At 37.5% G+C, this 15,452-nt stretch overlaps 2 protein-coding genes across 2 annotated transcripts in view; both read left to right on the forward strand.

Moving 5' to 3' along the window:
• The first annotated feature begins 337 nt into the window (after window positions 1–337).
• On the forward strand, window positions 338–12,210 carry LOC127800663 (protein LIKE COV 2-like). Its single transcript, XM_052335407.1, has 7 exons — window positions 338–626; window positions 8,014–8,066; window positions 8,159–8,268; window positions 9,418–9,585; window positions 9,668–9,765; window positions 11,323–11,449; window positions 12,001–12,210. The coding sequence occupies exons 1-7, from the start codon at window positions 507–509 to the stop codon at window positions 12,102–12,104; spliced, it is 780 nt and encodes a 259-aa protein (XP_052191367.1). The 5' UTR covers window positions 338–506; the 3' UTR covers window positions 12,105–12,210.
• A 658-nt stretch (window positions 12,211–12,868) lies between these two features.
• LOC127800661 (uncharacterized) overlaps window positions 12,869–15,452 on the forward strand; it is a 28,013-nt gene continuing 25,429 nt past the window's right edge. Inside the window, exon 1 of the mRNA XM_052335404.1 lies at window positions 12,869–13,485. Within this exon, the coding sequence (XP_052191364.1) occupies window positions 13,058–13,485 (428 nt within the window). The 5' untranslated portion in view covers window positions 12,869–13,057. The remainder of the gene's footprint in view (window positions 13,486–15,452) is intronic.

Genomic DNA, 15,452 nt, shown 5'->3' on the forward strand with positions numbered 1-15,452 from the left:
TTATATATCAGTGTAAGTGATGAATCTTAAAATTAATATCAAATTAATATTATTTTATATAATTTATATTATATTTAAATTTTTTAAACTAAATTTTTCTTACTCTTGGTATATTTTTTGTTAAAGATTTATTTTTACTTTTTTTTAATAAAAAGTTGAATATATTTTGTTTAAAAAATAAATAATATCCTCACAAAATTATGGCACCTAAAATATTGCTATAATTTAAATGTAAATTTAGAGAGATAAAAGTTATTTTAGTAATTTGATAAAAAAATAATTATATAAGAGGCACGTATTTATCTATTTATTTATTTATAGAGTAATTGGTCTACGTTTCAAGCAAGCGTTTGACTCACCGCTTGATCACAGTCCGTTGATCTTCGAATTTCCGTAGCCTGGAAGTTTGAATCACGCTACGCTTGCTAGTCTGGTTCGGTGGATGAGCGATTAGGCTTCAGATTTCTTCGTCTCCAACTCCAAATCCGTGTCCCCAACCAAGGAAAATGGCGGAAGACAAGGAATCCACGTCCGTTCCGCTGAGCCAGAGCGTTGATAGCGATATAGAAGATCCCGAAGATCCCGTCAAGTCTCCTCCCAGTTCTCCCAATTCTTCCACCCGTAAGGTCAGTTTTTTCGCGAATTTCTGCTCTACCTACATTCACTCCCCGCCGTCCATCGCGCTAAGCCCATTTGATTGTTCCCCTCAGCACGCACTAAATCTTTAGTTCGGAATCGCAGATTATCGGATATGTGCCCTTTGTTCGCCCAAAATATGAAGTCGTGGCTGAGTTTTTCTTTCGTTGATTTGAATTGTGTAATTTTTCTAAGAATAATTCGATGATTTGAGTCGTATAGTTGGATTTAGAAGTAATTTGGAGTAATTCAGTTGTATAATTTGGAGCAATTTGAGGCGTATAATTGAATTTATACATGATTTGGTTGTTCAAGTTGTATTATTTGGACGTCAAAGTAGTTTCAGGGCACTTCCGTTTTATTTCTCGCATCTTTCGTTGAGAACCAAAAATCATTTGTGTCTGATTAGAATTGGGTGATACAGGACGAGGAAAATGGTCAAAATGGGCTTAATTTTTTATAAGAGCAGCAATTTTAGGCTATAATCACTTGTGTTACATTAAAGGAGTTCATCGAGCTCTGGCACAACACAATGCACGTTGTTTCCTGAAAATGTATTTACACGAGAAAATTGAGGCTTAATGTGAACCTTGGCTGCCCATGGTTTAATGAGAAAATTTGGGGAAATGTATTTACATGATGAAGCTTTCCAAGAGAGTAATTGAGCAAAAGTTAAGGAGAGAAACTAAGCTCTCTGAAACTAATTTTCATTTATGCTTGGTAGGGGTCAACAATGGACACTATCCACATATTAAGACGTTTAATGGAAAAGTTTAGAGATAAACAAAAAGATTTGCATATGATCTTTTACAGACTTGGAAAAAGGCCTATGACATTTTACCTAGAAAAATCTCGTGCAAGATGTTGAGGAGTTCGAATTACTTATGTACAAGATATTAAGGACATGTATCATCAAACAAAAATGTGACTTAGGACTTATGGAGGAGATATTGAGGCTTTCCCAATTGCAATTGGAATAAAACAAGGATTTGCATTGGTCCCTTATCCCTTCACTCTTGTTATGCATGAACTCACAAAAGTTTGGAACACATCTAAGAAGAAGTGTATTGGTTTATGTTATTTGCAAATGATATTCCCTTGATAGATGAGAGAAAAGAAGACAAATAATAAAGAATTATGGAGAAACACCTTAGAATTCAACATTTTAAAACTAAGTATGTCAAAAATTGATGTGTAAAATGCAAGTTCAATAAAAATTTAAGTGTGGATGATATTTATTATGAAGCTTGGAGATCAAGTTATTTCAAAATAAAAAGATTAATTTTGATATTTTGAATCAATTGATCGAAAAAGGAGAGATTATGGAGCATGTTACTCATAAAATTAAGGTGGGACGGTTAAAGTGGAGAAGTGTGTCTTTATGCAATCTTAAACTCCCTCAAAAGCTAATAGGAAAGTTTTATTGGATGACAATAGGACCATTTTTGCTGTATGGCTCAAAATGTTGGGTCATTAAGTGCCAACTTGTTATAATATATAATTGTAGTTAAGATAAGAATATTAAAATACATGTGTGGCCATATAAGAAAAGGAAAAATAAAAAATGGGATCATATGTGATAAGGTTGAAAGGATGAAATGAATAAAAATTGTTGAAAAAGAGGGAGAGGAAGACCAAAGACAAATCGGTGGGAAACTCTCAAACATGACAGGGTAAAATGGCTTTATAGAGGATATGCCTATGAATAGAGATGATTGGAGATCTAGAATTCATGTGGTTGACCCACTTTGCGGTGCCCTGTCTCTGTCACAATGTATGCCATTTTGATGTCATCACCTTGGCATGTGTTAGCATGGTTGTGACCTGCCATGCCTCAGAAACCAACCTAGTCGCACGAATCAAAATACTTATTCTTGGCTTGTGACAGGTGTGAAGAGTACTTACTCGAAGAGTAAGACTTACCTTTTTTCTCATTTGTGTAGAACCTTGTCACGAACCTAGGGTTCGTGATGGGTTAGAAGAGGAATTGGGGAATGAAATCAGAATTGTAGGAGGGGGAAATGGGGGAGAAATCAGTAGAAAGGGAGAGAGTAATAGAGAGAAACGAGAGGGAGAATTGGAGAGAAATGTAGAGAGGAAAATAGAGATTCAATATCAATTTTTCAGCATACCCTCTCTTCTTACAATGGGCCTTTTTATAGGCCTTAGCTGGCTCCCTAACTAATTTCTAATAGCATCCATGTGCTCCTAACAAACACCCAAATATCTCCTAACAAACTAATATAACTAATTACATTATTGCCCTTCTAATTACCCTTAGTACATGACAATTTCCCCTCCTTGAAATGTTTCTTGTCCCCAAGAAACTTATTATCATCTAGCCATTGCTTCTTTATCCAATGCCCGCCTTCTCTATCTGATTTTTCTTTCTTTCTTTTCTTATCCTTTTAGGCCTTTTCTTTTTCCTCGTTCTCAAGTATCCAAGATCAATCCCTGTCGTAATTCGGCCTAGAACTTCAATAGGAGCAAGTTGATAGAGTTCAAGTTCAATACTAGCAGCAGTTGTTCCTACACCTCCATGGTGCACCACAGCTGCAAATTGAAAGATATCATCAGCATCCTCGAAATGCAGCAATGGAAGATTGCAGATTTGCCTTGGACACTCATACCAAGGCTGCTTGTGAGCATTAGCCTTAGGAGCTGGTGCAACTTCAATTTCAGCCAACAAATCATCCTTCCATATGTTAGACAGCAACTTGGATTTTCTAGTAGGAGCAAAAACCAACACAACAACGATAGTTTTGTTTTCTTCAGCAAACCCTTCGGTTCCTTCCGCTATATCCCTTAGTTTTCCTCCAGCTAGTGCTATCTTCACCTTCTCGTTGCCTATTTTAACCCAAGTCAAATCCATATTTTGTTCCGAATGTGATTGTTCCTCAAATTTCGATAAGTCTAAAATCTGAGGAAAGGCTTCAGCACCATCATCCACACCGATGGCTGGTTCTTTAGTCTGATTTGTCTGATCTAATGCTGTCCCATTTTCCACAAACTTCTGATTTGGAGCAATCCCAAACCCTTCCGCCCCTGCACTAGCTACTGGGGGTAACGAGTTGGCTTTGGCCTCCTCTATCACTTCATCAATTGCTTCCCTAAAATTTCCTTGCAGCCTTTAGTAGATGCATCTTGGGATATTATTTCTTCTTCAAAAAGATCTGAAGGCTCCTTTTGATCTGCTGCCCTATCAGAATGCTTCTTTTTCTGCCCAAAGTCTAGAGTAGGCAGTGAATCGGATGTTCGTAATCTTGTCTCCTCCTTCGGCTGCTCCGCTCCAAGGAATTCCTCCTTGTTAAAACTTCCATGATAATCATCAAAATATTCCACCGGAAAATTGTAATGATACTTCTTAATTAGTATCATTGCAAACTCTTGCAGCTTCTCACGGAACATTCGACCGAATTCCTTGCACTCTTCTTGTATTACACTTCTTGTTTCCTTGTCAACTTGGCTAATCTCCTTCTCAAAATCCTTTCCCCATGTTTGATGCTTCTGGTCAACTGAAAATGCAGCATTCTTTGGCTGCCATTGAAGCTCCATTCCAGCTGAAAATGAAGCATTATTTTGCTGCAATATAGGGCCCATCTGCTCCATGTATGCACTGCTACCAATGGCCTTATGATCAGGTCGTCCCCCTGAAAATACAGCACCCTTCTGCTGCGATTGAGACTCCATTGGACTCCTTCGTGCGCTACTTCCCAAGGCTTCACGAGCAGGACATTCCATTGAAAATGCAGCATCCTTCGGCTGCAATTGAAACCCCATTTCAACTGAAAATGAAGGATTTTTCTGCTGCAATTGAGGCTCCCATGCTCTCCTACATGCACTGCTCCTCTTAGCTGATTTTTCACAATCAGCATACTTTGAAGACCAAGGAGCTATATACATACTGCTCTTCTTCAAACAAATTATCCCAAAATTCAAGCCAAAATTAACCTTTGTTTACCTTACTAGCACCCTAGGATTTGATTGGAACTATCGCCAAAAAGAGCGCCGGAATTTACAGCCAAGAATCACCCATCCAAATTCACCTTCAAAAATCCACTCCCAGCTGCTCCGAACCTTGCTCAGCTTCTCCACTTGCAGCTGATTCTTAATCAATAGCCTTCCTTGCTCACCAAAGGCACTGTCGGACACCACTGTCTCTAACTCTCTGCTGCCGCTGCTCGCAATTGCTGCAGATTCAACAATCGCTTGGCCTCGAATCCGCTTCAGCTTATGGCCAGTGATGCATCAAGCTTACTTCTCTTGGTTATGCTCTGAGTTGGCTTTCTAGAATGGTCGGAATCTCCTTCCGATCAAGGAGGAAAGCATGGGTCACCAACACGGTTCAGAAGGCAACCCCAAACCGTAGCACACACAGTGCCTTCCGATCAAAGCGGCAACCCTAACAGCACTCTCCTAGATCTGAATTTCAGCGCCTCCGATCTGGGTCCTCTTCCTGGATCGCTCCAAAGCACCGACAATCACCTGGCTCGTTGGAGTTAGATGCGCTAAATCACCTTGACTTTAGCAGTTTCGATCGGAATTGCTGTTCGATCAATCGAAGGCCAATTCCTTCTTGCACTGGTCGCCACCCAATCACCGTCCACAGGCTCCCAGCCCAATTGCACTCGCCTCTGGTATTTCCAAAATCTGGTAGCAACTACAATGGGTCATCCGCTTCACCTCGACGGACTCCCGCTCGCCTCAACAGTCGCACTTCAGTGGTCGTAGACCACCCTTCCTTCATTGCCTTCCAGCCGAACCCCGCTACACAACCACGATCTCTTGGAACTCCTACACCAGTCGCGACTTCCTGGCTTGCCTGCTGCCAAGCCTCATATTCTCGCCTCAAATGCCTTCCGACTTGGAAATTAGCAGCCTAGGGTGTCGGAACTCACCAGCGAAGAAGTCGGAGGAATCCGTCTCTTTGAACGGAATCCGCGTACAGTTTCGAGTCGAAACTGCTTGCTCTCCTTCAATCGGAAATTAGCAGCCTATAATCACCGTTGGAACTCACCGATAATCACCGTCGGAACTCGAATCAAAACCACAGCCAATGATAGACTGCTCTGATACCATTTGTCACGAACCTAGGGTTCGTGATGGGTTAGAAGAGGAATTGGGGAATGAAATCAGAATTGTAGGAGGGGGAAATGGGGGAGAAATTAGTAGAAAGGGAGAGAGTAATAGAGAGAAACGAGAGGGAGAATTGGAGAGAAATGTAGAGAGGAAAATAGAGATTCAATATCAATTTTTCAGCATACCCTCTCTTCTTACAATGGGCCTTTTTATAGGCCTTAGCTAGCTCCCTAACTAATTTCTAACAGCATCCATGTGTTCCTAATAAACACCCAAATATCTCCTAACAAACTAATATAACTAATTACATTATTGCCCTTCTAATTACCCTTAGTACATGACAAACCTCTACCTTGGAAGTCTATTTCTTCTCATTTTCAGTTCCGTAGGGTCATTAATCAATGTGTCCATTTGACTTCCTTCCTTGGCCTTTCAGCTGTGGACAATTGACTCAAATTCAACTGGCCCTTTAGGTGACAGTCGACCACAATAGTCTACTATCTAGCCACCAAAGGACATTTCCTAGATTCTGATTTCCAGCAGTCGAAATAGTAGCCGATTGTCATGCATAAATTTTGTGCCATGCAAAAAAGCTGGTCTTATAGTCGTTTTATATAATTTCCTTTTTAATTTTAATGTAATCTTACTATCAGAATAAGTGTTGGACACACTTTTCCATTTTAACCAACATGCCTTAATTCTGTGGGTAACATTCTCATTGATCTCTCAATCTTCTTGGATGATTGTTCCAAGATTTTTGAACTGATATTTTCTTGTGATGACTGTCTAGAATCCAAGTTGTTTGATCTAACGAATTTTATGTTGGCTACTGAACACAACTCTCTGTCGTGTATTAACTTGTAAGGGGGAGTTTACTGTAATTAAAGATAGTAGGAGAGTGAAAGCAGTATATTTTGTAAGCTGGCTGTAATGGGTTGTACCTAGTTAGTTGCTTCATCAGCAGCTGGTACATTCCCATGCACATGTATGCGGTTACTGCACATGGGAGGTTAGGAAATCAGCTATATATAGTGCTGAATTTCCCTTCCACGGATATATGAAAAATCTGAGAATATTCTGAACCTATCTCTCTCCCTTAATTCTACATTTTTCTTCTTCCAAATTCTCTCTCAATATCTCCCTTCCTTTCTCCCTCGATCCTTCTATTCGATCAAGAACCATTGTCAGAACCTGAGGAGCTGACACTCTCCTCTTTTATTTGGACTTAGGACCAGCTGTAAAAAGGAATCCACGGGTGGAGTTTCCAAACTTAATGAGTTTTAAAATCTTAATAGATCAAAAGAGAGTTTGTCTGTTCAGTGGAAAAAAAAGAATGGTGGGAGTATCATTTAAGTCCAATCCTATCTGTTTAACATAAATTGCTATTTTATGCCACGATATATACTATAAAAATGTAGAATTTCTTTAAGTTAACATTGGCATAGGATGTAGTATCAGCAGTTTTTTTAACTATGATATATTACAGTATGGTTTTTGTTTCTTATGGACAAACAGAAATACGTCATTTTGTCTTGAGACATTTTTAGGCCAAAATGTTATGTTTCTTTTAAACAGCATACTTCATTTGGTGCAGCTTCATTTTTATCATTTTTTTTAACAATTTTCCCTCACAATATACTTAACTTGGCATTACTTGTTTATGTTACTCTGTACTTATTTTACGGTACTTTTCCAAAAATTATAATCAACCCTTGCATAAAATTCTAAAGAACAAGAACTTGCCAGTGCATTGTGCAGGCCAATTTAACTAGTTATCTTAACATGTTTTAAGAGACAGAATACCATTAATGTAGGGACTTGATGATCCTCTTAAGCAAGCTTGCAACTTTGGATTAAGGGTTGATGTCCTACTTTTCTGCTATTTGGCAATTAATGGGTTCTTACTAAAGGCCTAGACGGCTTTAAATATTTGTTGGAAGGTGGTAACTGAAATTAATACATTTACAGTTGTGATCATTTGTGCTGGTACGACCTGTGCATGTGCCTGTGAGCACACTCACCCTGTGACAAATGACAACAGATAAAACATTCACGCTCATACATATGTGTATAATTTTACTTGTGCTGACAATGCAGGCAAATTGTGAAGCTACTGTATCTAGGTGAAGTTTGATCGTAAGTTTTAAAATATAGGCTGTTTATTTTCTTGTGTACCTATACTTTCAAGATCTCAAATAAAAACTGGACTTCTTATGAAATGTTTATAATTATTAGTGTTGATAGCTTCTTCAAAGCTTTTTCCAGAGGGTTTATTGGTTCTTTCTTTCTTCTATTCAGGCTTGCTGCTTTGTCCTCCAAAGTTGGGTTTCAAAGAAGTTCATGACGGGATGGTGATTGCTTCACTATTGTCTGAGATCATCTAACATTTTGCTGCTCTGGTCATTCTTCCATGCCTAACAATGTGTTCACTGTTGACTTGCAGTGTTGTTCTGTTCCCTGTTGCAGTTACTTTTTTTGTGACATGGTGGTTTATTCAGTTTGTTGATGGTTTCTTCAGTCCTCTATATGCTCAGCTGGGCATTGACATATTTGGTGGGTTCCAAATGCATTATTGGTTCCTCTTTGTTGCATGCTAATTCAAATGAGTTCTGGTGGTGGTCATAAAGGTTGTTTGGTTTCAATAATAATAATAATGTAAAAACTCAACAGCAAACTGCTGTTGACTTTTAAAAGTGCATCAACTATGTGTTCTCACTGCCTTGGAACAGAAGAGTTTACATTAGGAAGTTGAAAAAAGGCCAAAACAATAAAAACATTCAAAGTGAAAAACAAAAACTACATAATTATGGGTTTAATGTGCCCTTGTACCATGGGCTTCCTAGATTACCTGGTTAAGCAACTAACTTTAATTGTTTATCTGAACTGATCACAGCACTGTTGTTTTCCTATTGCCTTTTTCTGCCTTGATGAATGGAACTGATCATGAATTTCCTCCATCCGTGCACCTTGACAAAGCATTGGAATCTTGAAAGTTCTTTTTAGTTATTTGCAATGGTGAGAGTTTCAAAGAGCTACCTAATAATATAGTCCAGTCAACATATTGGATTTTTATGTGAGATAACACCCCCCCCCCCCCCAAAAAAAAAAAAAAAAAAAAAAAGAAAAGGAAAGAAAATTACCTAAATGCTTACCATGTTACAGTAGCATCTTTGAACAAATTGTGTCTTAATCATAGGACCAAAGTCATGCTAGATAGTTATAGTTTTTTTTTTTTTTTTTCATTGATTAGTGTTCGGTCCTGTTATGGTTGTTAAAGGTTGGACAAGTTCAGTTCATGCTTCTTAATTTTTGAATGAAACACCTCATCCCATGCTAGGCTAAGCGCTCTTAGTCAGCCCTGCATAAAGCTCTTGATGCCTTAGTCACCTTGGCCATTAACATATATGGGATATTCTTTTAACTGACTCTAGTTATGTGGGGGGAAATGTTTGATAAACCTTTGAGAACTGCAGTATGCTTTGTTGCTGTTCAGCTGACTTGGATTTAAACAACCTTCAGGAGTCAAAAATTCTTTTGGTTCTGTGGATAGGGTTTAAATATGCTACATTAAACATAGGTTTCTGGTTCTTATACTTAATTGGATTCCATCATAGTTATCTTGTCAATGTTATGTATTTTTGTTCATGCCCCTATGTTTTATGTCAACAATTGTATCTCTTAATCTTGTCTGTTTATATACAGGACTTGGATTTGTCACATCTTTAGTTTTTGTCTTCTTTGTTGGTGTTTTCGTTTCATCATGGATGGGTGCCACTGTTTTCTGGATTGGAGAATGGATTATAAAAAGAATGCCCCTTGTTAGGCATATATACTCTGCCTCCAAGCAAATTAGTGCTGCAATTTCCCCAGGTAATACATAATCATTTCATATTTTCTGGCCATGGCTTAAAACATGCTGAAACTAACATGCTAAATCTATTCTTGTACACAGACCAAAATACAACTGCATTCAAGGAGGTGGCTATCATTCGTCACCCACGTATTGGTGAATATGCATTTGGATTTATCACATCATCTCTCATCCTTCAGGTACTTCTGGACATTATGGGTTATCTTTTCCTTCAAATAATGAGTTTAATCATTTTACTTTGAGTCACCAAGGGATAACTCTTGAGCACCAGTCACCATACAACTAGACTTGAGACAGAATGATAGCAATAGCTTCCCAGAGAAGACTTTATTAAGAAACTTAAAATTAAAACTTCTGAGGCTCTAAAAAAAAACCTGCAGGGTATGAAGAGGAAGCACGCCTTGCTTGTTTCCCTCAACATTTGTTCTTTTGTCTTACATTTTGTGATTCCGTTGAGACTTTTTAAATTTTTTGTCTAATGCAAGATAGATAAAAGTAAGGAATTTGAACTAAGTGAGATGGATAAAAGATGATAACCAAAAGTTGGTCTAGATAATATCTTGACAGAAACATGAAAATACATGGAAGAATAAGGCATCTTATGGTTAACAAAATTATTTATTGTGACTTAAATCAAAGTAGATGTTTAGGAGTGGAGAAAGAGCACACTAGTGCATTTAATGAGAACAAAAAAAAAAGAGTATATGAAATGTAAGCTGAATAAAAATAGAAGAATATGATGTTGTGTTGAGACTTGAAGCTTAGGTTATTTTGAGAAAAGGTTAATTTAGATATTTCTGATCAATTGTTCAAAAAGAATGAGGGAGGAGATTATTGAGGATATCACTTACAAAATCAAGGTAAGATATTTAAAATGGGGAAGTGTTTCTTAAAATTTTAGTTGATTGTAGAATTCCTTTAAAGTTAAAGAGAAGTTATATTAGATGGTCATAAGACTAGCTTTGTTGTATAGCTTGAAATGCGGACAATAGGAACCAACATGATTGAAAGAGGATGTTACAATGAATATGCGGCTATACAAGAAAATTTATAATTAGAAAGAGATAATTGATAATATGGTTAAATGATGCTGAATAATCTCGTAAGATGTTTGAGATGCAATTAAGATAATTTGAACATGTGATAAGAAGACTATAAAATGCATCCGCAAGGAGAGTTAGGAAGAAAAATTGTAACAAAGAATTGAGGGGAAGATCAAAGAAAATTTGGTGGAGAACTTTTAGGCATGACATGGGATATAATGACTTTAGAGGATATATGGCCATTGAAAGAAATGATTGGAGGTTTACAATATACATGTTGCCAACCCCATCTAGTAGGATTAAGGCTTATAATAACAACAATGAATAGTGAAGCAGAAGTTACCGATCAACAAAAAAGTTGCAAGTACCATTCACGTTGATTCAACAGAATAGTTAGCATGCACATATCTCGTACATTGTAAAAAATGACTCTGTCCTAGTTAGCACATAGAATCGTGTAACAATTAGAGAAGTTGAGGCTGTATCAGGTTTGGCTTCTCTAAAGTTTAATGACAAATCATTCTGTTAAGTTCTACCTTTAAGGAGTCAAGCATGGAGATGGAAGTGTGAGTTTTTGCAGAACTGTCTTGTGAGTTTCAAGGGCCACTATTTTCTGAATGATCAGTCATTATGAAGTCTTACCTTAAGATTCTGATTTTATTCTCTTTCTTGCCTACATGTTTCTATATGCAGAAAGATGACGGGGATGAAGAGCTATGCAGTGTATTTGTCCCAACAAACCACTTATATATTGGTGATATACTCCTGGTCAACTCCAAGGATATCATAAGACCAAATCTGTCCATTCGCGAAGGCATAGGTATTTTCTGTGTGTTTTTTACCTTATTGTATGGTCATAATGAATGCCGCGAGTTACACATAAAATCCACTTTAAAAATACTCCTTACACGCACCCGCACCCGCACCCGCACCCACACCCCCACACCCACACAGACATGACACACTTAAAACAATACCAATTAATCAAACGAAGTTTGCCCCAGCTCCCACACTTTGTACAAGATTTCTACTTGTTAGTGGCCTTTTAAGTCTATTTTGTACTTCATGATCCTTAGTGCAACTCCCTTATTGTTCTTAACACAAAAGACCTTAATCCTAATGGTATCTGATTTGTCCAATCAGTTGAATGGAATTATGTCTTGCTAGAACACCGTACGACACACATTTGTCTTCCAAGACCCGATAGCAATTCAGAAATCATGCTTTCAAGGGAACAACAGTGTGATCTTAAGATACAAAATAGGCATATAATTAAGAAATGTACTTTTGCTGGTGATTTGGAACTCAGATCGAGCGAGTTTTATAGAATTAGTTGTATCAAATCTGACAATTTGTTTGTTGGAATAACAGAGATCATTGTATCTGGGGGAATGACAATGCCACAAAGGATATCTCCTGTGGAGAGGAGAGTTGGTCGACAGGGTGAAAGAATTCCTCTTGATAGAATTATTTGACAGTGTATACAAGCAAGGCATATGTTAAATGTGTGTGTAACGACTCATCAGCCTCGGCTACTACCCTACACTACCATCTTTCTTGTATTTGAGTGGTTTTTTCCCATTTAATTGCCTTCACTCGTATTCTTCAAGAATGTTTCTAACACCACCCCCCCCCCCCCCCAAAAAAAAAAAAAAAAAAAAAACCTCAAATGCATATAAATGAAAGTGTTGCATTTGTATGTAAAATATATGGATTCAAATTATTTAATAAAAGGGGGCAAAACTAGAAGATCTGGCAATGTTCTAAAGCCCACAGGACTAAATATTTTGTTTATTGGGAAATTCATGTGATATCATAAGTTAGTCCTAGTCAAGTTTATATTTATAAGATTATTCTCGTAATTTAGTTAGATTTTGCTAAAAAAACATATTGAGATAAATACATATAAGGTTTAATGCAAATTTTTTTTTTACAATATTTTGGTCAAAGTTTGAAAAATGCTTTTGTAATTAGCAAAAGTCTTTTTATTTTTTTGGGCTAAAAATTTGGAGTTTAATACTCCAATAAATATTTAAAAATATTATTATTCATATTTAAAAATTAAATGTAAAACATAACTAGTGAGTTTAGGTTTATAAAATATTTTGATAAGGAGCTATTATCATAATAATTATTTATTTATTAAAAAAATAAATAACAAGCTCCAATATAAATATAATTTCCGCTGTGATTTAATATATGTAAAGATAAATATATATATGTGTGGGGGCGGGGGGGCGCTTACTCCTTACTAGTCGGACCGTCGGTCACCCATTGGCGTTGGAGTTGGAATTGGAATTGGGAACATCAAGGCGAGGGTTCCGTTTCACAAAGCTTTTTGAGTTAAGAGTTGAGGCAATCCGCTTCTTGGAGGTTCCCTCCCTCGTTCGACCTTGACCTTGAAGGAAATAGCTAGATAGAGTTCAACATGGACTTCGACGAGTACGATTATCTGGAGAAGACTGTGGAGGAGGAGGTCGACCGAGATGGCTCACCTTCTAAGAAGAGTGAGAAGACCAGCAAAGGCTACAGGCGCCGAAAGGGGAGTGTCGACGCTGAAGGCGACGCCCGGGATCGGCGGAGCAAGAAGTCGAGGGGCGACGAAGTGAACGGTGATGTGAGAGAGCGCTCCTCCCGATCGGAGCGGCACAGGAGTAGCAGAGAGGGAGAGAGGGAGAGAAGAGAGAAAGACAAGGAGAGGGAAAGAGAGAGGAGAGAGAAGGAGAAGGAGAAGGAGAAGGAGAGAGAAAGGGAGAGGAGAGAGAGGGAGCGGCCATCGGGGAAGCATGATGGCGAAAGGGAAAAAGAATTTGTCAGAGATAGGGAGCAGCGCGAGCATGACTCCAGAGATACCAGGTCTTGCCTCACTCTTCTTTCCCCAATCCGTTTTGTGGATTTAACTTCGCGCGATTGTTTTGTGTTGCTTGAATTTGTTTATATTACAACTCTTAATACTTTGTTTAGGGGAGGAGTGGGATAAGGGAGGAAAATGAACAAAATGGAAAGGAAAGCAATTTAGAGTTTGTTATTCTTCTCCTGTTTGGGAAGGAGGAGATGTAAAGGAGAGTAGTACTATAGCCTCACTTTGTTTGAATATAGAATGGAAGGGGAGGGAATGGGAAAGTAATAAAAACAAAGTGACAATTATACTCTTCTATATTATTAACAACATACTTAACCTTTATTCCATTATGTGGGGTTGGTTATATGAACTCTAGCTCGTTAGTGAAAATTATGTATAATACTCTTCATATGCAAAAGAGAGAGAGAGAGAGAGAGAGAGAGAGATCTATAAATTTACAAAATACAAGAGTTATGAATTTAGTCACAGTGTTAAAATTGGGTGAAGCCATGGCTCTTATATATGCCCCAACTCATGTGAAATCATATAATATTAATTAGGTCTTTATTTGGGTTAAGGATAATTTTAAACTTAAAAATTTCTTATTGATTAATTAGTAAACTCAATGAGAAAAATTACTATTTAGTTTTCTTCCCCTTCCTACAGTGGGTGTAAGAAAACATGGGGTATTCTTCCCTCCTTTTCCATTCCTCTATAAATTAATCTTCCAAATAATAATCCTTTACTCTCCATCTCTTTCCCCTTGTTCATTGCCTCTCATCTAAACACAACTTGAGTTTTTGTGACGTAGTGAGAGCAACAAAACAAGCACAGAATTTGGGCTAAAAGTAAAAACAATGTAAGATCAAAGCTGGAATGATAATATGAAATCTAGGATTTAGGGAAAACCTCAAAACATTTCAGTAGAAATCTTCTATAACAAATGGACCCTCAGAAGGCAAATCAATGTAGATGCCAATCAACAACATTTAATCTTCAACCATGCTTGTGAGTCTCAACAAGTAGTTAATAAACTTGTATTATTTAAAGCATAACTAAGAAGTGAATGCCTCCTGTTTTTTTGCTCTTCCATTCTACATGATAGCTAAACTTGTTGCAAGCCAAATCACTAGTCCTTTCAATTTTCCTAGAAGTATTGTAAGTCACTGATTCACGCTCATGTTCATAAGAGTGAACTTAATATTGGGGATTTGCCTTTAATGTTGGCCATTTGATCATTCACTTTGTATGCATGAATGTTTGATAAACCATTAAATGCTTAATGCTTATCCAAATTGTTCATACACTTGAGATCTGGAAATTGAATCTAAGTGCTTCACCTTGCAATATGCGTTCTCTTTGCCCATTTGGAACCATGAAATGTTAAACAATTAGGGATGCTTTTCAACTTTCTCAGCATCTTTCGACATAAATTCTCAACTTTTCCCATCAAGCACAATAGTGCAGACTGCAGACTTTCCCACTACAAAAAAAAAAAAAGAGAGTTCTGAAAATATTGTCTCCTCCAATCTTCTTCTTCAATTGTTGGAGCTGTCATAAATCATTGTACTGTGAACAACTCTTATTGGTGGGATAATTATCAAAATCTGATGTTGTAAGTCAACTTAACGTCAATGTCTCTCCTTTGGCTAGGTTAATTCCTGATGCTCTACTTTTCACAATGATGTTGTCATACCCATTGCACAACACAACTAAGGACTCCTCTTGCACTGGATAAATTTCAACATCTTCTTCCTCCCTTAATCATCATAAACTGGTTTAGCCCCTTTTGGTCACCTTCACTCCACAAGTTCACTAGGCATTGCAGGCATGCATAAGAGTTGTGTTCCCTCTTGCCACAAGTAAAATATCTAATTTGTGAGTTGCTAGTTTTAGAGTAAAAATTCATGTGGCCAACCTCACTTAGTGGAATTAAGGTTAAGTATGGTGAATAGAAAATAAAGCACATTTTTGTAGTTGA

Source organism: Diospyros lotus, chromosome 4, assembly GCF_014633365.1.
Source record: "Diospyros lotus cultivar Yz01 chromosome 4, ASM1463336v1, whole genome shotgun sequence".
NCBI classification, from domain to species: Eukaryota; Viridiplantae; Streptophyta; class Magnoliopsida; order Ericales; family Ebenaceae; genus Diospyros; species Diospyros lotus.